This window comes from Hypomesus nipponensis, chromosome 3 (genome assembly GCF_054491055.1).
Source record: "Hypomesus nipponensis isolate SF chromosome 3, ASM5449105v1, whole genome shotgun sequence".
NCBI classification, from domain to species: domain Eukaryota; kingdom Metazoa; phylum Chordata; class Actinopteri; order Osmeriformes; family Osmeridae; genus Hypomesus; species Hypomesus nipponensis.
In genome coordinates, this window is record NC_140363.1 from 2,877,501 (window position 1) to 2,902,699 (window position 25,199).

Genomic DNA, 25,199 nt, shown 5'->3' on the forward strand with positions numbered 1-25,199 from the left:
GGCTGTTTCTGACCCTAGTCTCTACACTGAGCCTGCAAACTGCCCAGAGAAATACAGTCATAATTAGGTACTCTCATTCACATTCCATTCTTTCTCACACACACACACACACAGACAAAACACACACATTCCACCCCTTCAGGCCCACATTCCAGGCAGAGAGCACACACACTCCCCAGCTCTGAGGATGTGCTCTCAGGGTGCTCCAGCAGCACAATAACACACCCCCCCAAAAGCCTATTTACATATTCACGCTTGCACACACATACACACACATGTGCATGCACAAACACACACACACACTCTCTCTCTAAGAGAAGGGAGGACCGGAATGGGGTGGAAGCGGGGAGAGAGAGTTGAAGAGGAAAAAACGGAAAGAAAGAGAGAAAAATAGTGAGAGGCCCCTGTCTCTCCCCCCTCCCTCCCCCGCCTCCCCTTGGTGGTAGAAAAACAGCATGTTTACAGGAAAACAGGGCCAAAGTGTCTGTCCGAGTCCATTTGGCAGGGACACCTTGCAGCATACACAAATACATGGATGATGTACACCCTGCTTTCCATAGACCAGACCTCCCTCCCTACCATCCCTGCCTCCCTACTCCTCACCCTCCCTCTCTCTCTTCCTCCTTCTCTTTCTCTAGCCCGCTCTCACTTTGTCTCTCTCCCTCCCTCCCTCCCTCCCCCTTCTCTCTCTTTCTCTCCCTCCTTCCCACTCTCCCTTCTCTCTCTTTCTCTCCCTCCTACCCTCTCCCCCTCTCTCTCTTCCTCTCCTTCCTTCCCTCTCTCTCTTCCTCCCTCTCTATGGTTTCTCGCCATCCCTCCTTCCCTCTCTCCCTCCCCCCTCCCTATGTTTTTTCTCCCTCTCTCCCTCCTCCCTCCCTTAATTCTCTTTCTTGGCCTCTCCATGGGAGCTTTCCTATCAGGTTGTTTACGCAATGAGGACAATGTTTCCCGCTTATATTTGGCTCGGCCCCCTTTCCACACACATACACACACATACACTCACACAATTCCAGAAAGCCATTGACCTGACTGCCATCAGCACACACGTAAACACAAAACACACACATCCCAACCCCCAATATCCAGTACATTTCTTCTTGCTTGTAGCTCTAAAGGGGGGGGGGAGGTCCCAGCCCCCCACAACTCCCCTATTCCCCTTCCTGGTGGCCCCCCCACCCCCTCCCAGATCCCCTGCTGCAGCATAGGTTGAAGCCCTGTGGAACCGGCTGAAACTTCTGCTGAAGACACGCACAGACACACGCTCGCACATGCTCACACTTACACACATTCACTCACTCACACACACACAATCTACAGATCTGTGAAGCATGCCAGGAGAAGGGGAAGAAAGACATCATCAAATACAGCTTCTCCATTCGCTCTCTTCATTTCTATCTCTCTCTCCTCCCCCTCTTTCTCCCCCCACCCACTCTTCTTTCTCTCTCCTCCTCTTTATGACCAAATGAGTACTAACAAAACAAAACCTTTATTTTACAAGATATATGAGGATACATAAGTAATGCCTGGCTATATCTGTCCCAGATTTGAACATGATAATCACCCTGCCCCCTCCCACACACGCAAACGCAAAAACACACGCATACACACACCCAAACACACACACACACACGCACACAATACACATAAACACGCACACACACCCACCACAAACACACACAAACACACACAAACACAACCACACACACACACAGACCTGTGAGATGTATCCTGGAGGGACGTGGATGGGGGGGATGGATCCGTTAGGGGACATCATGGGCACCTCAGCAGGACCTGGGAGAGCATAGAGACAATACCAATGGTCAATACACAACAAATCACACACACATTGACTCGTATAGTGAGAAACCACAGACTTAAGAGGGTGGGATTTTATGAGAGCATATTGGGTGGGGGACTTTGTTGCAGTAATATGGTAGATATATGAAGATATAAAGATACAAAACACACCCATAACCCCCCCCTCCACCCCGCCTTCTCTCTTCTTCCTCTGTCTGTCTGCCTCCCCCTCTCACCCTGGCTCTCTCCCTGCTTCTCTCCCTGCCTCTCTACCTGCCTCTCTCCCTGCCTCTCTCCCTGGCCCTCTCCCTGCTTCTCTCCCTGCCTCTCTCCCTGCCTCTCTTCCTGCCTCTCTCCCTGCCTCTCTCAATCTCTTTCCTGGTAGTGGTCTCAAGGTCTCAAGGCTGCTAAAGTCATTTTATCCCATAGAGACATATACTGGGTTCAGCATAAATCACGCCACACACACACTCACGCAAATGGAGCAAAGTCTACAGAGTGGGCGAGTGTGTGTGTGTGTTTGTGTGCGTGTAGGTGAGAGGTGCAGAGAGAGAGAGCCCTTTCAGTCCCCTTCAACCCCTCGTGGAGCCTCAGAGAGAGCTATGAAGGTCTTCATTTAGTAGAAGGTCAGAGCATGCACACACACACACATAAACATACACACACACATTAGCAGACATGCACCTCACAATTATTTCTCTCACACACTTTCTCTCACAGACTCTCCCACTTGCATAAGCTGGCATGAAAACACACACACACACAGACTACAACACACACACACACACACAGACGCACACACACATACTTGGCAAACAGACATGTGTTTGGACAGTCTCTGCACCCTCTGTGCTCTTCACTCAGCAAACAGCAGCATTCCACTGCTTACACACACACACACACACACACACACACACACAGTGTTCCCATCACAGGCCCCCCAGACCGGACCCAACAAGCCTAAAGCCCACCTAACCCCAAATAACAAGACGCTCTTTGTCCCCCCATCCTCTCTCCATCCCTCCCTCCCTTTCTCTCTTCCTCCCTCACTCTCTCTCTCTCTCTCTCTCCCACTCCCATTCTCTGCCCCCACCTCTCTCCCCCATCTATTTGCCCCATCTCTCCCTCTTTGTATCTCTGTCTCTCTTTCTCTGCCCCCTCTCTCTCCCTCTATCTCTCTCCGCCCCCCTCTCTTTCCCTCTATCTCTCTCTGATTGCAGACTGCAACATCAACGAGAAGATGAAAAAGGGGAGGAATAGACGGGACGGGAAGCGAAAGAGAAAAGTGGATAAGGAGAGGGAGGAGAGGGGAGGAGAGGAGAAGAGAGAGGAGGAGACAGGAGGAGAAAGAGGAGAGTCTAGTGTACTAGACCTAGTGTATAAGACCAGCCCCCTATTTTGACGATCTGAAACGCAATTATCAAAACGCAAAGCGCAAGTAACTTTGTGGGCGTGACTTCAGCTTGGTTGTTATTTTTCCGGCGGGATAAATGACTTTGCGCCTGGCGCAAATCTAAAAAGGGTTGGTCTGAAGTAGCTACATTACTAATGGGTGTGGTTTGGGCGTAACGTGCAATAAACCAATCAGAGCATCATCTCACATTCCCTTCAAGAGCAGCGCTTGTTCCATGGCGAATTGCTATTATAACGACGGATTTGCCAGGCGCACGCCAGCGGTTCACAGCCGAGGAGATCGACGTTGTCGTCAGGGCCGTAAAAGATAAAGAAGTGACATTGTATGAGAAAGGCAGAGCAGTTTGCTCATTGCACTAAATTGCCCACTCATGCTACACATTCAAATTCTTATTCTTATTTTACATATATATATTTTTTTTTTATTGTTATATTTTTAAATAGTTTAGTTCTTAGAATTAGTTAAAGTAATGTACTTAATTTATACCAGCATATGTTTATTGTTTGCACCTTCCTACCACAGCAAATCGCGTATTTGTGTAGCATAAGCTTCATGGCGAATAAACCGAATTCTGATTCTGATGGGCGTGGGAGAAGAAACCTAACCAAATTAGCTTCGGTTAAACAGTCATGGGAGGAAACTGCCACCGTTGTTACAAATGAAGTTCACATACATAGAAATTTCTTATGAAAATCTTTTTATAATCGTTGAAGAAATGTAACACGCCATAAATCAAAACAATGTAACGTAGCTTCGCAGAAAGAAGACCCTGGCCTCGCCAGCAGTGCGCACGGGCCAAGCTTGCGCCCTTAAAATAGCATCTGAATATTACGCCATTAACTTTAGACCAAGTTTTTCCCGGTCAGTGGCGAAATTGTTTTTCGGAAACTGCAAAATAGCACCAGGGAACGTTTGCGCCGGAACACGCCTCCTTTTTCGCTGAACCGCCCACGGGAGCGCAAAGTCATTTCGACGTGCGTCTGTGGACGGAAAAGTTGGCTTTGCGTCGAGTGCAAACTAGGAATGACACTTGCGTCGTTGACTAAGTCAATTGCGCTGGGTGCACGATAGGGCCCCAAGTGTGCTAAACCTAGTGTATTATATCTAGTGTACTAAACCTAGTGTATTATATCTAGTGTACTAAACCTAGTGTATTATATCTAGTGTACTAAACCTAGTGTATTATATCTAGTGTACTAAACCTAGTGTATTATATCTAGTGTACTAAACCTAGTGTATTATATCTAGTGTACTAAACCTAGTGTATTATATCTAGTGTACTAAACCTAGTGTATTATATCTAGTGTACTAAACCTAGTGTATAAGACCTTCTCCATCCTGTAGATTTGCTGACAGCAGTGTGGGTACTAGGCAGTAAGGTCTAGACCAAACACTCAGCAGGTCAGACTCATCCATTGAGGGGATGTCACTTCCTGTCTGTGATCCTGGCGGGGCAGCACACACACCCTCCCTAAGGTCACAGGTCACACACGACTTCATTTCCTGCACTTTTAATGACATCAGTGCTTACCCCGGAAGTGGTAGCTCTACAGTGAATACTTGGACGTTCCAGAATGACTCATAACGTCATGGTATATGTGGCAGGAAGACAGACAGGCAGATAAACAGGCAGACAGGCAGACAGGCAGACAGACAGACATTCAAGCACGCAGACTGTGTGGACAACATAGTGGGCTAAAAAAGGGACACAATTCTACCCCCTCCACCGTACACACACACAGACACACACAAACACACACACACAGGAGATGATGCAAGGTTTCTTCAGATGTTTCCCATGATACAGCTGTCGGAGACAGCTGCAGCTGGGCCCCAGGACACAAACACTCTTTCTGTCTATAACACACACATGCTCTCTCTCTCTATGTCCATAACACACAAACACACACTCTCTGTATATAACACAGGGTAACACTGTGGCCCTCATGTACGTACATTTGCAAACGTAGCGTTTTTGCGCCCTGGCCAACCCGCAGGAAGCGCACGCTGTGATACTTCAGTTTACGTCGTATTTACCAAACCTGCAGTTCATCGGGTAATCAGCGCCTTTCTCTGCCCACTATACCGTAAATTGCGAGCATTTAAACGCGCAATGGAATGGGCCTCCTTCCCTTTGTCTATCATGGATCAGCCACCAAAGTCAAAACAGCAAAAACAAAGATTTCGTGTTAACGAAATTGAATCGCTTGTTCATGAGGTAACAGCAAATTTGAATATTATACAAGGCCAGAATTCCACACCGACAAAAAAAATGCCATCCGGACCGAAATGACAAATTCCAGTAACTGTAATATTGCATGGCTGCTTAACCTGTAACGCGTAATGACTTTGTGTTCACTCAACTGAAAAAGTGTGATCCTTGTGGCAAAAATCCTTTAAGCTCGTCTCCTTGGCCTATGTTCTTTCATCTTGCTTGGATTACTGCTGCCATTTCACCAGGAGGCATATGCGAGGAAACCCGCATGCTGGGTTTTAAGAGGCGCAGAATAGAGGGGCGCTTTCACTGGTGGGTTTTGTACATACCGCGGAATATATAATTGGGTGCACTTTACGCATCCCCTCCAATCTCTTGATGGGAAACTCCCACTTTCCCCCTGACCCTCCTGTGAATGCACGTGCATGACACGGAAAAGCGCAATTTGCCATAGTCAGTTCCTGCGACAGGCCATCTGTGCTTTTACCTCAGTGCGGCAGGTTTGCAGGCTACATACCTCGCCATGCTTTTACGTCGCAAAACAAATGCACCTGAAGTGGGCGCAAAAGCGTTAGAACACACACACATGCTCTCTCTGAAGCACAGACCCACACACCCTCTCTGACCAAAACACATGCACACACACAAAGACACATACGACACACACTCTCTCATTCCAACAAGCATTCACACACGCACACATACATAAACACATGCAATCGCCACTCTCAAAGCAATGCATACGAGAATGAGTTCCTAGCCTCACTTTCACCCTCCCCCATCCCATCCCTTCCCCTCTCTCTCTCTCTCTCTCTCTCTCTCTCTCTCTCTTTCCCTTTGGTTCTACTCCTGCTTCACATGTGGTCACCAAACTGAGAGGAAACGCAGACCCTCCTGGGAAAGTGTGTGTCTGAGGCAGTGATATCAGACTGGAGGAGCCTAGTTGTGAGCTGACCTACATAGAGCCAACAAGGTACAGATGGATATACCAAACACACACACACACATCCGTCCAGATCTGGCAGCTGCTTTTGGGGCTCTCCAGAGTTGTGTTTGTGTGTGTATGTGTGTTTGTGTGTGTGAGTGTGTGTGTGAGTTTGTGTGAGAGAGAGGAGAGAGAGAGAGAGAGAGAGAGAGGGAGGTGGGGGGGTGTTTATGTGCTGTTTGTGTCTGGGTCAGTTGTGACGTGGCATTGCCTGGAAGTTATGTAAGCATTAACAAGGTACTGTTATCTCTCCTGAGCTTTCCCACCAAGGCTTCCTCTATTTGACACACGCACACACACGCACACACACACACGTACACGTACACACACACGCACACACACACGTACACGTACACACACATGCACACACACATAGATGCTGAAATTCTACCAAAATAATTACTTCTCTGTCCCTTAATTACGGAATTACCACAGAACACCTAAAAAGTGAGAGAGAAAAAGAGAGATAGGGAAAAAGATAGGGAGAGGAAAAGCGAGAGAGAGAGAGAGAGAGACAGAGAGAGAGAGAGAGAGAGAGAGAGAGAGAGAGAGAGAGAGAGAGAGAGAGAGAGAGAGAGAGAGAGAGAGAGAGAGAGAGAGAGAGAAGAGGGTGCCCATGCAGGAACTACGGTAGACAGACCTTCTTAAACAGTACAGGATGTCGTCTGGGTTTGAGACACATCTGATACTGCACACACACAAACACACACTGCCCCTCTCTCTGCAATAGTGACTCATGCAGGTCCAGCTGACATGTTATGTCTGTATGTGTGTGTGTGTGTGTATGTGTGTGTGTGTGGGAGAGAGCAGTGTGTCTGTGCAGAATTAATTAAAGCTGCAGGAAGTTGGCCTTCCTTAAATTCCTACACCCTCGCTAACCCACACCAATACACTCAAGATAGACAGACTAGCATACACACACACACATACACCAGTTCACTCTGGACCTGGTCTAAGCATCACTCTCAAAAGCAACTATTTGAGTTACTTTTGTGGAATGTAGATTATAATCTCTGAAGATGCTGTGTCTGAGGATGCGGCCTCTGTGTGTTTGTGTGTGTGTGCATGCGTGTGTGTGCATGTGCGTGTGTGTGTGCGTGTGTGTGTGTTAGTGCATAGGTGTGTGTGTGTACATAGGTGTGTGTGTGTACATAGGTGTGTGTGCATATGAGTGTGCTTGAAATTAGTGTCAAACATAAGTGTTTGTATTCCCCAACCCCTTCTTCCCCACTGTGAAGCGTATTGTGTTGCCTCCTGGTATGTGCTGTAGAAAAATATTTTCAAAATGTCATGTGTGTGTGTATCCACATATCACTTTTCTACCAAGGCAGTTTAAGGGCCGGTTTTGACCGGTACTTCATTTGAACTGGTTATTTGCATTTTCGACAGCAAAAAAAACGACTTCCCGACCTGGAAGACTGATTCCAGAGCGGAACCAACTCTCACCTGGTCTAGAACCGTTTCACTTACGCCAGGAGCCAGGGTTATCATTGACAACTGACTGAATTAGTTTCACAGAGAAGAACTTCTAAAGTGCTTCTACTCTGGTTTCAGCAACAGCATGGACAAAAGATTTAAACCTTGGTAGGTGGAGGAGACAGTGTAGCCTGGCTCTGCCCTCCTACGTACTTCTGCTCAATTTAGATTTGGCTTCTGTACTGCGTCTGGGATCGAGGTACGGAAGTCAGAAGTCTTAGATTAACTTTCTACCTGTCCAATCAGCTAACAGACGGAGTGGCTGAGAACGATGACGTTGATGTTGTGCGCTAATTTGTGTTGTAGTTCCGTTATGGCGGCGGAGAAAGATGTGAGCGAAGCCATACACTCCGTTGTGGCAACGCTGCCAAATATCCATAAGATAAAGCCGGAGCAAGAACAAGTTTTGCTGAGTTTTGTTGGTGGCCATGATGTTGTGGCCCTCCTCCCCACGGGGTTCGGGAACAGTTTGATTTTCCAGCTACAGCAGCTAGCTCTGTTTCAGTAGTGGTGAAGGAGCTGGCAAAGGCGAACGCTAGCGATTGGTTATGGCATATCAGAGTGGCTCTGGGCAGATCCAATAGTTTTAAACTTCAACAAAGTACCCACCTACAAGGAAGTAAACGCTTGTCAATGGAGCGAGCCCAGACTTTCTGTACAAATGAAATGTACGAGAGTCTGCTTAAGACCAGGCTGGAGACAGTGTGTCCCTACGAGGAAATACAAAATGCATTTGAGGGAGCTTCGAGAGCAAAGCCTGTATTTCACCCTATCCAACACTTAGCGCAGGAGCAGCACAACTAGGTTGGACCCCTTGTGTTTGATGCCATGTGAGGCAAAGCCAGCAGCAACACTTGAAAAGGAATGTCGTCCGCCATTGTTGTTGTGCTTCATGGTAAGTTGCAGCTATCGTTGCTCGGCAAGGAGAGTTGCCGCTATTATTGCTGGGTAAGCAGATATGTACAGCTGTGGCCAAAAGTATTGGGAGCGACATTTTGTGTTTGCAAAGCCTGCTGGGCCTTGGCATAAAATGACTGCTAACATAATTTCAGTAAGTCCTATCATCACCACAGGGGAAAGTGTGAACTAGTTTTAGCCAGGTGAAATCACGCTATCATTCTGATTGGATATTAAGAGCAGATTGACTGCTGTAAAAGAGGGGACTATTTGCGTATATTGAAAATATTCGCCCCCGAAGATCTTAAAAAAATATGAAATGTTCCTTATTGTGATTCCAGTATTCTATAGAAACGTGAAAACATTTTCCTCAAATACTGAACCAGAAAACACAACATTTTTCATTGCCAAAACTTATGGCCACGGCTGTATACAGACGTCTGCAGTGACGTCATGATGCTGAGCTCGAGCCTGTGGAAAAGCAAACCGGTTCTTAAAAGGTTTGCAAGTTGAACCAACTACAACTACACCGGCATTAGCAACAGACCAGAACTAGGTTTGTGTTGGTGTAAAGGGGTTAATCTCACATAGTTCTGATTACATAACTTACTACGGTCACCTAGGAAACCAACCAAAAGTAAAGCCAGTTCCATCTGTTGACTTCCCTGATATCCATGGTAATGACACGCACCTGTGCAATGTATACAAACAAAACACACACTGAGAGAGAGAAATAGAGACAACAACATCATAGACATACGGCACACTCACTCACGCACACACTCACACACACTCACACACACAACCACACACACATCTCTCAGCTATTCCAGCATACTGTAATGGAGCCTCTGACATATTTAACCATGCATCACATACTGCACACTGCATCACACACTGCCCATTGCATCATCCTAACACTGTATTTGTGTCTCTCTCACTTTCTCTCAGTTTCTCTCTCTCTCTCTCTCTCTCTCTCTCTCTCTCTCTCTCTCTCTCTCTCTCTCTCTCTCTGTCTCTCTCTCTCTCTCTCTCTCTCTCTCTCTCTCTCTCTGTCTCTCTCTCTCTCTCTCTCTCTCTCTCTCTCTCTGTCTCTCTCTCTCTCTCTCTCTCTCTCTCTCTCTCTCTCTCTCTCTCTCTCAAACACACTGAGTGTGAAGAGGCGTAACAGCTGTTGGTGTGTAAAGAGACATAGTGTTTTATAATTGTTTCCTGCTCTCCATCCTTCCCTCCCTCCATCTCTCCTCCCATCTCTCCCTCCCTCCCCCCTTCCCACTCTCTCTCCCTCCTTCCCCCCCCCCCACTCTCTCTCCATTGCTCACTTCCATCTCCCCTCTGGGTAAAAGCCGTGCTTTCAAGTCCCACTCCTACCCCCACCGCATGAACGGCAACTCTCTCTCCTCCCTCCCTCCCTCTCTATCCCTTCGTCCATGTCCCTCCCTCCCTCCCTCTCTATCCCTTCGTCCATGTCCCTCCCTCCCTCCCTCTCTATCCCTTCGTCCATGTCCCTCCCTCCTCCTCCTCCGACTGGCAAGCCAGTCTTCCACATGTTAATGTGGGGCATTCCTGGAGTGTGACTCACAGTCTGAACAGAGCACTGTCTGTAGAGTGACTGGCGAGACAGAGGAGGAGTCTGCCATGAGAGAGAGAGAGAGAGAGAGAGAGAGAGAGAGAGAGAGAGAGAGAGAGAGAGAGAGAGAGAGAGAGAGAGAGAGAGAGAGAGAGAGAGAGAGAGAGAGAGAGAGAGAGAGAGAGAGAGAGAGAGAGAGAGAGAGAGAGAGAGAGGGAGAGAGAGAGGGAGAGAGAGAGAGAGAGAGAGAGAGAGAGAGAGAGAGAGAGCGCACAACAGGGGAAGCTGGGAGAGAAGAGGACGGGGGGGTCTTCTGAACTTCAGTGGAAAGATGCAAGACTGGAAATCTTAGTTTATGAGGGACTTTCCCCACTTTAAATTCCTGCGTGTGTGAGAATGTGAGTGTGTGAAAGGGAATGTGTGTGTGTGAAAGAGAGAAAGAGAGTGTGTGTGTCTGTGTGTGTGCAACTATCTCACTACCAGCTAATCAGACAACAAAGACAGTGGGAGAGTGTAGACCAGGGAAGAGAAGAGAGAGAGAGACAGAGTAAAAGAGGGAAGAGAGGAGAATGATATCTAGGTCAAAGGGAACACTCCCCTTTATTCCCCTCTATGCTGCTCAAACACCTCCTCCACCCTCCTCACCTCTCTCTCTTTTTCCCTACCATTCCCTCCATCCACTCCTCACTCCCCCACCTTAAGTCCGTCCTCAACACAGCTTGAAAACAGCTTGAACCTAGCTCATATACACACACATAGCTGAGACACACACACATACATTTGTATGATGCCATGAATATGTAACAGCAGGCAGAAAAGTTCAAAGTAGCAGAAAAATACTGACTGCATGAAATCTGTCAGAGAGAGAGAGAGGGAGGTAGAGAGAGAGAGGTAGAGAGAGGGAGGTAGAGAGAGACAGGTAGAGAGAGGGAGGTAGAGAGAGGGAGGTAGAGAGAGGGAGGTAGAGAGAGAGAGGTAGAGAGAGACAGGTAGAGAGAGAGAGGTAGAGAGAGGGAGGTAGAGAGAGGGAGGTAGAGAGAGGGAGGTAGAGAGAGAGAGGTAGAGAGAGACAGGTAGAGAGAGGGAGGTAGAGAGAGGGAGGTAGAGAGAGGGAGGTAGAGAAAGAGGTAGAGAGAGAGAGAACAGAAGAAGAGTTTGACTAAACGAAGGATGATCCAGACAGACAAAAAGAAAGAAAAAAGGGAGGGAGGGAGGGGTGCTCCAGCTGTACCCTGAGCTTCCAGAAAGCCAAGAATTCCAGTCCTGGAAAAGCACCCTTTCCCTCTCTCCCCCTCTTTCTGGAAAAATGTAAAACAGCGCTGCACTACCTCTGATCCACACACGTACGCACACATGCAAACATACACTGGCACACACGCTCTCCCATGTCGACACACACACACTGACATACTGTACATACAGTCAAACAAACCACCGTTTTTCTCCGGAGAGCAGGGACTTGACGTCCACAGACTTGCCTCCCCGCCCCCCGACCCTCCTCAGTGGGCAGGTCCCAAAAGTGTGTCAGACCTACCCACAGGCTAGCAGACCAAACCAAGTGTGCAGTGCAGGGGTGGTTAGGGTCAGCACACGGGAAGTGGCCTCGCCCGGAATGCTGAGCAGTAGACAGGACCAGACATGCAGTGTCTGCTACCTCCTTCCCCTTCCTTCCCTCCTCCCTCCTCCTTCCCCCTCTCTCACCCTCCCTCCTTTAACCCTCTCTCCCTCCCTCCCTTCTTCTCTCTCTCCCCTCCACTCTTGCCATTTCTCTATTTCTTTGTGTAGTTTCAAAACCACACACACATACACATACACTAACGTAATGTGCTAGTCCAAAATCTCACTTCCTCACCTCTCCACCTCACCTCACCTCACCTCACCTCTCCACCTCACCTCTCCACCTCACCTCCTCACCACACCTCACATCCTGACCTCTCCACCTCACCTCTCCACCTCACCTCCTCACCTCACATCCTCACCTCTCCACCTCACCTCTCCACCTCACCTCTCCACCACACCTCACATCCTGACCTCTCCACCTCACCTCTCCACCTCACCTCCTCACCTCCTCACCTCTCCACCTCACCTCCTCACCTCTCCACCTCACCTCTCCACCTCACCTCCTCACCTCACATCCTCACCTCTCCACCTCACCTCCTCACCTCACATCCTCACCTCCTCACCTCTCCACCTCACCTCTCCACCACACCTCACATCCTCACCTCTCCACCTCACATCCTCACCTCTCCACTTCACATCCTCACCTCTCCACATCACCTCTCCACCACACCTCACCTCTCCACCTCACATCCTCACCTCTCCACCTCACATCCTCACCTCTCCACCTCACCTCCTCACCTTTCCACCTCACCTCCTCACCACTCCACCTCACCTCTCCACCACACCTCACATCCTCACCTCTCCACTTCACATCCTCACCTCTCCACCTCACCTACCCACCTCCCCTCCTCACCTTGTTTAGTTGCACACTGACAAAAATTAAGAAGTGGCATTATTCTCTCTCACACACACACACCAACACACACACCTTGCCCTTAGGAGTTGCATTCCATCACACACTACCTAGAGAGGTAGTCCGTTGTCATAGAGACCATTTTCCTTAACTGAAAATCTAATAGGACATAACTACACACAAAAAGGAGAGGGGGATTGGAGAGGAGAGGAGGGGAGAGAGGAGAGGAAAGGAAAGAGGAGAGGACAGAAGGACACTAAAACGGAGTATTTATTTAAACATATCGATTTCCACTCTGAGAAACATACTTTCATTCAGTCGGTGATCAACAACAAGCATCTTATTACACAAGCACGACCTACTACAACCAACAACAACCAACGACTGAAGCCGTTCCAACAAATCAAACAGCCAATCACAGAACAAAGCATGTAGCATCATAGGCTCCCCAACCACTAATGTGAAGAGTTAGGCGGTTCTTCGTCTAAGAGACAACTGAAGTTGACTTTTCTGGAACAGGATGTTCAGCCATGGGTATCTTCTCGAACCCTAGATAGACCATTAGACTGCAACTCTGACCTCAAGAACTAACATCAACCAACACTTCACATATTGCCGCTGATAACACACCAACATCTGGTTCTGGTTCTGTTATGGGCCAGGAGGCCCTGTGCTGTGATGTCACTTCCTGTTGGGCAATACCAAATGTGGCATTTATCACCCACTGCCCCCCCCCCACACACACACACACACAGACACACACACAACACACTGAAAAGAACAAACAGTAAACATAGGGAGGTGGAAAGAGGGGGGGGGGGCTTGTACTCTCACACACACACACACACACACATTCCAGAGCAGGGTGCTCTCACACACTCTCCAGAGTCTCAGCCTTTGATGTGAGTGTGGGAAAGCTCAGGGGACTGGTCTTACTGGGAGAGGGGAGGAGGGGGAGTGTGTGAGGGGGGGGGGTAAGGGGGGGTAAGGGGAGGAGGGGGAGTGTGTGAGGGGGGGGGGGGGTAAGGGGAGGAGGGGGAGTGTGTGAGGGGGTGGGTAAGGGGGGGGTAAGGGGAGGCGGGGGGGGGGGTCAGTTGGAATGGACCCAGGAGCATTGAGAGGTCAGTCTGTCTAAACATAACACACACACACACACTACCCCCGCTACAACGCTAATGAGCAGAACCATAGAAGCCCAGGACCCTAGCAGTCAGACGTGCAGGAGGCACTTTCTGAGCACAGACACTGTCCACAACAGAGACGTAACACACTCAGACGCACACTTTAGACTGGAGAGAGGGGGAGGGAGGGGAGGTGGAGGGAGGAGGAAGAGATGGAGTTAGGGGGGAGAGTGGGAAATGGGGAGGAGAGGGAGGGAAGGGAGGGAGGGAATGCTGGAGGAGAGAAGAGAGAGGGGGACAGCGGTGCAGTAGAAAGTAGGAGGGAGGACGAAGACGGCACAGAGGGAGGGATATAGAGCTGGAGAGAGGGATGGAGGAGAGGCTACATATAAAAGAATCTCTCTGTCTCTAGGCTGCTCCTGCACGCGCGGTGTGTGTGCGTGTACCACCAAGCAGCAGTTAAACAGAGGTTACTTTATATAAAGACTGCATCCTGGCTGTGCTCTGAGGTCTCTATAATCACACACACACACACACACACACACACCAAGAGAGAGCTCTGAGGTCTCAGTAATCACACAGTCTTTCTCTCAAGTCCGGCTCCTCTCGTCTCCGTAACATCATGACTACACCCCAGCTCTCAATAAACTCAATGACCTCCTCTGGCACACGTGTATGCGCGTCACAATATGTCTTTCACACATTTTCTAGGGCCTTCCTCACTCAGCAGCGCTCAGAGTTGCAGGAGAGTGCACACCCTCACGACGCCCAAATATAAACACACACGATTACAACAAAAACATGGAGGCCAGCGCACGCAACAGACAAGCACAAACATGCACCCATACATCGCACCCCCCGCCTGCCCAACACACACACCTACACACACATATACACACGTACATTTTGTGATGAGCGAGTGCAGAGTGGAGAATGTCTCTACTTGGAGACAACTTGATATTTAAGTTTAATAAATGGCGGAAGTTACACCCACACACACACTCAGGCACACAGACACAGACTGCTGGCATATCTAGATTTATGTCTATCTGTGTGTGAGTGTGTGTCTCTCCCCCAGCCTCCAGCCGTTCTCCCGTACTTAAAGCCCAATTGAATTACACGGAGGGGAGAGGAAAGAAGGAGGTGGGATAATTAGCTAGAATAACACTGACTGGGCTAAGACACCAGTGAATGACAAGCCTTATCACTGACAGAGAAGACAAGAGAAGGAGAAAGAGAGAGAGAGAGAGAGAGAGAGAGAGAGAGAGAGAGAGTCAGAAAGAGAGAGAGAGAGAGAGAGAGAGTCAGAAAGAGAGAGAGAGAGAGTCAGAAAGAGAGAGAGAGAGAGAGAGAGTCAGAAAGAGAGAGAGAGAGAGAGAGAGAGATAGAGAGAGAGAGAGAGAGAGAGAGAGAGAGAGAGAGAGAGAGAGAGAGAGAGAGAGAGAGAGAGAGAGAGAGAGAAGGGGGGGGTGCAGGGGGATAGACAGACAAACAAAGAAGCCTTTTCAGGGTGCTGTTGTGATGTAATCAAAGTAAGACCCATATAGTTGAGCAGCATAACCCCCCCCCCCCCTTTCCCCGCTCCTACCAAAGGTCAAAAGTCTTGTGACCCGGCTGGACTGATTAACACCTGGATTTTGTTCAACCTAACCCACAGACATGCCTGTATTTAAATATTATACTCTGTATGTGTCCTGTATTTATATTTCATATTCTGTAAGTGTATCTTGTATATGTGTACGGTATCCTACTTAGTGGATGTCAATTATTCTGTTCTCAGATCAATACAACAGAAGAAGCACATGACGTTTTGAAATTATTTCTCAAGGCACCCTACTGATGAGGTCATCAGAGGGGTTCTGATGTCATAAGGCGGGGACCTACCCTGGATGCACTGCAGAGAGCCATCCTCGGCGCGGATGGTGAAGGTCTCCCCCGGGTTCACCTGCACCAGGATCACCTGCCAAGCACAGAGCACACGCATCAGACACGGCGCAGTGCACCCAGAGAATTCAGAGTACAGATCAGACGCGACACAGCGAGCACAGAGACAGCAAAGAAGAGATCAGCCACGACACAGCGAGCACAGAGAGGACAGTGCAGAGATTAAACATGACACAGCGAGCACAGAGAAGACAGTAAAGAGATTAGACACAACCCAGCGAGCACAGAGAGGACAGGTGGAGAGATCAGACACGAGCCAGCGAGCACTGAGCACACGGAAGAGACAGTACACATCCTCCCCTCAGCCTCAGAGGTAAACAGGCAGACAAACAGATCCCAGAGAGGGGAGCAGCATCAGACATGGCTAGGGGACCCCGAGAGCCCTTAAAACATTCTCTGAAATCATCAAGACAAAAGGTCTCTTCACCGCTGGGTCCACTGAGTCACATGCACACACACACACAGACCCACCCACGGAATTAACTTCAAAACTGAGACACAGATTCTCTGACAGTACTGCTACCTGTTACAGCTGTCTGTCTGTGTGTGTGTGTTTGTGTGTGTGTGTGTGTGTGCGCTAAGAAATAGTACTTTACCTTCATATTATCCGTGTATAGGTTGTTGAGAGTGTATACGTGGCTGTAGATGTGAAACAGCTGACCCTCCATCGTTCAAACTAACACACACACACACACACACACTCTCTATCCTCTACAGGTGGTCCATGTCAACATGTTTAGATCCCGTGCTCCTCCTCTGTTCTCGATAAGCTGTCCCATCGCAACGCTAACCTGCTCTGACCATCTCACACACGCTTACACACACACACACACACACACACACCACGCTTCCTGCTCTGTCTGCTGCGACTGCTGTTGCTATGGGAACCCCAGCATACTAAAGGGTGACCCACGTTTCCTGAGGAGAGAAACCCCTTCCTTCTGGGAGTGTGTCTGTGTCACAGTGCGTTGTGTGCGTGTGTGTAGGTGTGTTTGTTCATGTTGAGGATTATGCATGTAGATGTGTGTGCATGTGGACATCTGTTCATCCTTGTCAAATTGATCGTTAGAATGAACTATCTGTCTTCACACCCGCAGTCTGTTTGTCGGAGGCACAATAAAGCACCAATACAGACTCACAAAACGTGCATTTTGGTAGTGGGTAAATTAGCAAAAGATTTTGCCTGAGCCATTAGACATGAGGAGCCCTTTTCACTGTTTCCTTTTTTGAATGGGGGAATAAGCGAATGAGACATTCTCACTCTCACGAGTCATTATTAGCTCAGACAATATCACAAATAATATGGAATGTGTATGTTCCTTTGTGTGTGTGTGTGTGTGTGTGATTGTGGGTGTGTGTGTGATTTTCTGTGATTGTGTGTGATTTTCTGTGCATGGGTGTTGTGTGTGTATGTGTGTGTGTGATTTTCCGCGCATGGGTGTGTGTGTGTGTGTGCGTGTGATTTTCCGTGCGTGTGTGTGCGCGTGCGTGTGTTACCTGCTGCGCTGCGTCCCCATTAACCATGTGCATGCCGAGTGGAACCTCCCCGTTCAGGAGGGGGGGAGCCAAGTCCAGGGGAATCTGGTCTGTCATCATCATTGTGACGTACATTCATGGAGAAATTCACTGAACTGCCTACCTGGGAAAGGGAGAGGGACAGAGATATGGGCGGGGGGGGGAGAGGAGAGAGAAAACAAAGTTTCAATCATCAGGGTGGAAAAGCGGAAGGCCGGCAACAACACATCAGAGCGCTTCATTCCGCCTACACGCCACGTGAGCGCACCTAGCTGGTCTGAGCTGACAAAAGAGAGAGCAAGAAAGAAAGAAAGAAAGAAAGGGACACACACACACATGCTCCAGTGTCGAGAAAGGAGAGAGGGAGAGAGGGAAAGAGAAACTGCAAGAGAGGGAGATGAAAGATCCAGTTAGATGTTATAAGGCAATAAACTGAGGGGGAACAGACATAAATACTCTCAGATGTCTGTACAACTCTCTCTCTCTCACACACACACACACAGACACACACACAATACTGATCTCATCACAATTCTATACACTCTCCTGGAGTTCAAACACAAATATACAAACTCTTTATTCCGAAAACACTCTATTACACTTAAGGGAACACAGACACGTACTTCACGTTGCCAAGTCAAGAAGGCGTCTGTGAACACATTGATACACACGCACAAATGTACGCACAGGCCCAGCCAGAGGTGGGTCTTGGTGACACGGGTTTTCTAACTGAGCGGGATCACTGCTAAAGAGCTGATAGCCAGGAGCAATGCTACCAATAGGACACGAACACACTCTCTCTGTCGCACACACAAGCACTCTCATACACACACACGTTCTCAGGCACACACTCACACACAGGGGCACACCCTCTCTCTCTCTCAGACACACGCACATGCACACACATGAACACGCACTCTCTCACACACATGAACACACGCTTTCTCTCACTCACACACGCACTCACACAAGTCAGAAACGTGGGTGTCATTTTCTCTCATCTTGGAGCTGGACTTCCCTTCCAGCTCCTTGTCTGTCCAGCACATCCACCCCCCCCCTCCCTCTCTCTCTCTCCTGCTCTCTCTCCCTCAGTCTCTCTTCCTCTCCTTCTCTCTCTCCCTCCCTTCTTCTCCCTCTCCCTAACTGTGTGTGTGTGTGTCTGTGTGTCTGTGTGTGTGTGTGTGTGTGTCTGTGTGTGTGTGTGTGTCTGTGTGTGTGTGTCTGTGTGTGTGTGTGTGTGTGTCTGTGTGTGTCTGTCTGGCAGACGAAGATGTAATAAACATGGCTGATCTAAGGAAGCATGTTGATTAGTGCTGTGTGTGGAGGCCAGTAGGAGCCCATCTGTGCTGGGACTGGTTCTGGACCAAACTGGGCACACACATTCACACACACATTCACACACACACACACACACACACGCACACACACACACGCACTGAAGTCATCGCTCCCCCCAGAAAAAGGGAGGATTGAAGGTGCTGATTTTCAGACACAGTATGGAGCATGCGGAGTGTATATGGAAAATGATCCTCTGTGTGTGGGGGTGTCTGTCATCTCAAATATAAAAGCAGAGGCAAGGTGAACAATTCTGAATCCAAACATTATAGACATTATTTATTCAGCCCCCCCCCCCCATCATACACACATACAGTAATACCGAATCTCTCTCTCTCACACACACACACACACACACACAAACAAAAAAACAATACATTCACATCTGACTAGAGCCTGACACTGCTGACTCAGCACTCGGATTCACTTCCACCGAACAGACTGGCTGTCCCACTTCCAGTCACTTGAACGCACAGACACACACACACACACACACATACTTCTGCATTCCTTCCACAGATCACACGCACACCACGCGCTATGACGCAGCATGCATGAAAGAAAAACACAGAACCACAACAACATGGGTGTACCTGAGTGTGTTGTTCTCTCTCCATCAGTCGGTGTGTGGAGCGTGTGTGTGTGTGTGCTGTGTGTGGCGTGTGTGCGTGTGTGTATCCAATGACTCTGTCTTGCATGTGTAGCTGTCCTGCTATGTGAAGGTTATAAGCACTCAGTCACAGAGGCATTTAAACAACAATCCTCAAAAGGGAAACGAGAAAAGACAACAACCAGGAAGCTGTAAGAGGATCAATGACATGTGTTAGCTCCTCCCAACACACACACACACACATACACACACACACACACACACACACACTGGAAGACAACAGGAGAAACAAACACACACACTGTAACACACACACACCGGAACACACGCACTGGAACACACCAGGAGAAAAAACTCCCTCTGATTAGACACGACATCACACAGCACATTCTATAAACACACACACACGTACAGAAATAAACACAGAGAAGAGCCACGTCTACAATAAATCTCCAGCAGCGTGTCAGCACATAGCCTAGAAACAGAACTACAAACCTGGTTAGTGGAAAGACTACAAAGATGGCAGACAGCTGTGCTCTTAATGGTACCTTGGACAGGTTAGGTTTGAGTCTATAGGACTGAGGATGTGCAGAATACAGCAGTATGATCACTGTTTATTGAGCCAACAGTGGATGAATAAATAAATGTGCTCTCACACACACGCACATACACACGCAGGTATCGTCTTCCTTCTCCCGGGTGTGTTAACCAGCGAGGAATGCTCTCAGGTGGCAGTGTTGAGAATGAGTTCTCACTCTCTTCCTCTCCCTCACTCACTCTTCTCTACATCCAAATCTAGAAAGTTCTGATCCGTCCATTGAACCGTCGCAATGTTTCCAGCCAATGACTAGCACTGACATTTATTAAGAGCACACAGACACACACGAGCGCACGTGTGCACACAGACACACACAGCAGGGAGGAGAGCTCCAAACATAAAGGGAAGCAGTCTCCCACACCACTCCCACTCAACTGTGCTCTCTTTACAGAAGGTATTCAGTCCATGAGAGACCAGCTCGCTCCCTCTCTCCTTCCCTCCTTCCCTCCCTCCCTCCCTCCCTCTTTCCCTCCTTCCCTCCCTCCCTCTCTCTCGCGCCCGCACACACACACACACACACCCACAGGAGTACCTTTGTGAGAAAGCAGAGAGGTGGGCTGGAAGAGGGGGGAGATGGAAGGAGGGGGGAGGGGAGCCAGAGAGCAGATTGGAGAAGGAGAGGGAGAGGAATGTTGGGCTTGTGCTAACTTTGAGAGGAGAGTGAACACACACACATTCAGGGAGACAGAAAGGGGCTTTATATGAGATGGAACTCTCCCTGGATTCCCACGTCTGCTAACGTTCTGCACATGTGCAGGAAGTGTGTGCAGGAGTATATCGCTATGTCTGTGCCGAGCATGTGTGTGTGTGTGTGTGTGTGTGTGTGAGGGCAGTTGTAGTTGTCTTGCCCTGTAATTGCAGTAATGATATGTCATCCACACAGAGGAACTCAGAACGGGAGGGGTGGAATGCAGCATACACACACGCACACTTGAATGCACACTTCCACAAACACACACACCATGTAAAAACAAGCTTCTCCCTGCTGTAGGAGATGAACGCCTGGGGGGCATACATTCTACCGCTGGGAGAAAGGGGTTCACACCTGACCTGGGAAACATGAGAAGGATCTGTCTTTATCACACACACAGAGGAAGAGAGACAAAGACAGTGGGAGGACTGGAGGGCTCGGTGTGCAGGGTGGGGTGGGGGTGGAGGGCTCGGTGTGCAGGGTGGGGTGGGGTGGGGGTGGAGGGCTCGGTGTGCAGGTGGGGTGGGGGTGGAGGGCTCGGTGTGCTGGTGGGGTGGGGGTGGAGGTCTCGGTGTGCAGGTGGGGTGGGGGTGGAGGGCTCGGTGTGCAGGGTGGGGTGGGGGTGGAGGGCTCGGTGTGCAGGTGGGGTGGGGGTGGAGGGCTCGGTGTGCAGGGTGGGGTGGGGGAGGAGGGCTCGGTGTGCTGGTGGGGTGGGGGTGGAGGGCTCGGTGTGCAGGGTGGGGTAGGGTGGGGGTGGAGGGCTCGGTGTGCAAGTGGGGTGGGGTGGGGTGGGGGTGGAGGGCTCGGTGTGCAGGTGGGGTGGGGTGGGGGTGGAGGGCTCGGTGTGCAGGTGGGGTGGGGGTGGAGGGCTCGGTGTGCAAGTGGGGTGGGGTGGGGGTGGAGGGCTCGGTGTGCAGGGTGGGGTGGGGTGGGGTGGGGGTGGAGGGCTCGGTGTGCAGGTGGGGTGGGGTGGGGGTGGAGGGCTCGGTGTGCAGGTGGGGTGGGGGTGGAGGGCTCGGTGTGCAGGTGGGGTGGGGTGGGGGTGGAGGGCTCGGTGTGCAGGTGGGGTGGGGGTGGAGGGCTCGGTGTGCAGGTGGGGTGGGGTGGGGGTGGAGGGCTCGGTGTGCAGGTGGGGTGGGGGTGGAGGGCTCGGTGTGCAGGTGGGGTGGGGGTGGAGGGCTCGGTGTGCAGGGTGGGGTGGGGGTGGAGGGCTCGGTGTGCAGGGTGGGGTGGGGGTGGAGGGCTCGGTGTGCAGGTGGGGTGGGGGTGGAGGGCTCGGTGTGCAGGGTGGGGTGGGGGTGGAGGGCTCGGTGTGCTGGTGGGGTGGGGGTGGAGGGCTCGGTGTGCAGGGTGGGGTAGGGTGGGGGTGGAGGGCTCGGTGTGCAAGTGGGGTGGGGTGGGGTGGGGGTGGAGGGTTCGGTGTGCTGGTGGGGTGGGGGTGGAGGGCTCGGTGTGCAGGTGGGGTGGGGGTGGAGGGCTCGGTGTGCAGGGTGGGGTGGGGGTGGAGGGCTCGGTGTGCTGGTGGGGTGGGGGTGGAGGGCTCGGTGTGCAGGGTGGGGTAGGGTGGGGGTGGAGGGCTCGGTGTGCAAGTGGGGTGGGGTGGGGTGGGGGTGGAGGGCTCGGTGTGCAGGTGGGGTGGGGGTGGAGGGCTCGGTGTGCAGGTGGGGTGGGGTGGGGGTGGAGGGCTCGGTGTGCAAGTGGGGTGGGGTGGGGGTGGAGGGCTCGGTGTGCAGGGTGGGGTGGGGTGGGGGTGGAGGGCTCGGTGTGCAGGTGGGGTGGGGGTGGAGGGCTCGGTGTGCAGGTGGGGTGGGGTGGGGGTGGAGGGCTCGGTGTGCAGGTGGGGTGGGGGTGGAGGGCTCGGTGTGCAGGTGGGGTGGGGTGGGGTGGGGGTGGAGGGCTCGGTGTGCAGGTGGGGTGGGGGTGGAGGGCTCGGTGTGCAGGTGGGGTGGGGGTGGAGTGCTCGGTGTGCAGGTGGGGTGGGGGGGTGGAGGGTTTTGGTCAGGTATGTGAGAAGAGCTTGCAGTGCCAGTAGGACACATGAGTCTGGCAGATTAGAGACTTGTTGAGCTGTGCTCTCTGCTCCTTCACCCTTTACTCAGGCCCAGTCTCAGTCCTAGTCCTAGCCCTATCCCTAGCCCACCCCCAGCCTCAGCCTCCCTCCAATCTAGGATCCATATACATGAGGCGGGTGCATGAATGTTGGCGGCAGACGAAGGGGACCTTGCGAGGCCGACTGTTTAAAACAACAGAAACTTAACAGATTCATTGGTACTCCTAGTAGTAATTCATTTGGCTAACCAATGGCTGATAAAGTTTAATTCAATTTCCAATGACCATTGGTATGAGCAGCATTATGAAATATACAGTATTACGACCCCCTTTTCTTTTTCTTGTACCCTCTCCCCCCCCCCCCCCCCTCTCTCTCTCACGTTCAGATTGAGTGGTTGAATACCCGACATTCTGTAAAGGGTTCTCTACAGTGGGACTCCTGACAAGTCAGAACCCAGCCAGACCAATGACAGGATCAGCACGTCTCTCCTTCTCTTCCTCAGAGTGGGGAGTCATCCCAACTCAGCACCTTCAGAAGACCACCTTCTCCTTCTCGTCTACCCTGCTCCTGCTGCTACTCTCATGTCATCCTCTCCTCTATTCAACCCCTCTCTTTTCATCCTGTTATCCACCCCTCTCCCCATCTTCTCATCCTCTCACCTCCTCCTCTCCTCCTCTCACCTCCTCCTCTCCTCTTCTCATCCTCTCAGCTCCTCCTCTCCTCCTCTCCTCCTCTCACCTCCTCCTCTCCTCCTCTCACCTCCTCCTCTCATCCTCTCATTTCCTCCTCTCACCCTCTCACCGTTGTCTCCAGGATATAAGGCCACAAGAGAGGACACAGCACACATAATCAATGTGTGTAAGACTCCATGTACAAACATGTGAGCTAATCCTTTAACCTAAGCATTGCATTTCTAAAAACTTTAAAAAAATGGTAATGTTCAGGAGAAAATCACCTGTCAGGAGTTTTTTCGGGAAGTGGATGGTAATAGGCTGACAGGGGATTTTCTCCTGAACATTACCATTTTTTAAAAGTTTTTAGAAATGCAATGCTTAGGTTAAAGGATTAGCTCACATGCTCTCATTCCTCTTTCCTCACATTAGTTGAAACAGGCCATAGGTTTACGATTGGCTGCTGGGGAGGCTAAGGGCGGGACAGCAAAAAGTAGAGCACAAAGGCGTTGCGGCCCATTCCCAGGGTCAGACTACAGTTACATAACACCCTGCACACAGACACACACACCAACTCGGACTACTCTTTCAACACACAGCATAGCACAAAAAAGGGTGACAGGATAGAAGAGAATGGAGGACAGTAGAGGGAGTGAAGACAAAAAAAGAGAGTGAGAGAACAAGAAGAGAAAGAATGAAGGAGAGAAAGAAAGGGAACGGTGCCTGGGCATCAGTTTCCCTCAATGACTGAACAACCAGGAGAAGAAAACATCTCTGTCAGCTAAATGACTGTAGGAGTCATTTGACTGTAGGAGTGTTTCAAGTGTAGCAACTCGCTGTTCAATAATAAAAACTTTTTTTTTTTGCTTGTCTGTTGGTCTCCGGTCTCTACTTCGTTCTGGTCTCTCTCTGTATCTCTTGTCTCTCCTTTTTTCTCCTTACTATCTTTCTGTTCCTCACTTGCCCTTCCCTCTCTGTCAGCTCTCGGCCGTCTCTCAGCCCCCCCCCCCTCTCTCCCTCCCTTCCCTCCCCTCTCTCTCTCTTTCTCTCTCCCTCCATCCCCCTCTCTCTATCTCTATCTCTATCTCTATCCCTCCCCTCTCTCTCCCTGCCTTCTCTCTCCCTCCCTCCCTCCCCTCTCTCTCTCTCTCTTTCTCTCTCCCTCCATCCCCCTCTCTCTATCTCTATCTCTATCCCTCCCCTCTCTCTCCCTGCCTTCTCTCTCCCTCCCTCCCTCCCCTCTCTCTCTCTCTCTTTCTCTCTCCCTCCATCCCCCTCTCTCTATCTCTATCTCTATCCCTCCCCTCTCTCTCTCTCTCTTTCTCTCCCGCTCCATCCCCCTCTCTCTATCTCTATCCCTCCCCTCTCTCTCCCTCCCTCCCCTCTCTCTCTCTCCCTCCCTCCCCTCTCTCTCTCCTCTCTCTCTCTCCTAGAGTCTGCAGGGCCAGAGAGGGGGCCATGTGAGTTCAGAAATGTGTGGAATTCTAATTGTGTTATCCCTCCAGAGTAAACATTAGTACTGCTCTCATACTACAGACTGGGCGGGGGGGCAAGGAGGGGAGGCGGGAAGGGGGGACATCGTCTGCGCAGGGAAGATGATTAAAGAGAATAAAATGACGTGAGGTGCAGGACAGGAACTTCTATTTTTAACCGTAACCTCAGAAACACAGTTAGCCTAGCAACGATGACAAGGAGCCTAGCGTTAGCTGCTAGCAGTATATTAGCATTCCTAGCTGCAACACATGTGTTTCTGCCAGTAAGCCCTCCCTCCAACAGCTGTATGGCTGTGGGCTGGCCATGTGTGTGTGTGTGTGCGTGTGCGTGTGTGTGTGTGGCT

The 25,199-nt window shown here is 50.4% G+C and overlaps 1 protein-coding gene across 1 annotated transcript in view; it reads right to left on the reverse strand.

The window, feature by feature from the left end:
• Positions 1–25,199, reverse strand: part of fndc3ba (fibronectin type III domain containing 3Ba) — a 74,078-nt gene that overhangs the window by 42,041 nt on the left and 6,838 nt on the right. The window contains exons 2-4 of the mRNA XM_084684387.1: positions 17,390–17,531; positions 15,833–15,908; positions 1,715–1,791 (exon numbers count right to left, since the gene is read on the reverse strand). Of these exons, the coding sequence (XP_084540513.1) occupies positions 1,715–1,791; positions 15,833–15,908; positions 17,390–17,503 (267 nt within the window). The 5' untranslated portion in view covers positions 17,504–17,531. The remainder of the gene's footprint in view (positions 1–1,714; positions 1,792–15,832; positions 15,909–17,389; positions 17,532–25,199) is intronic.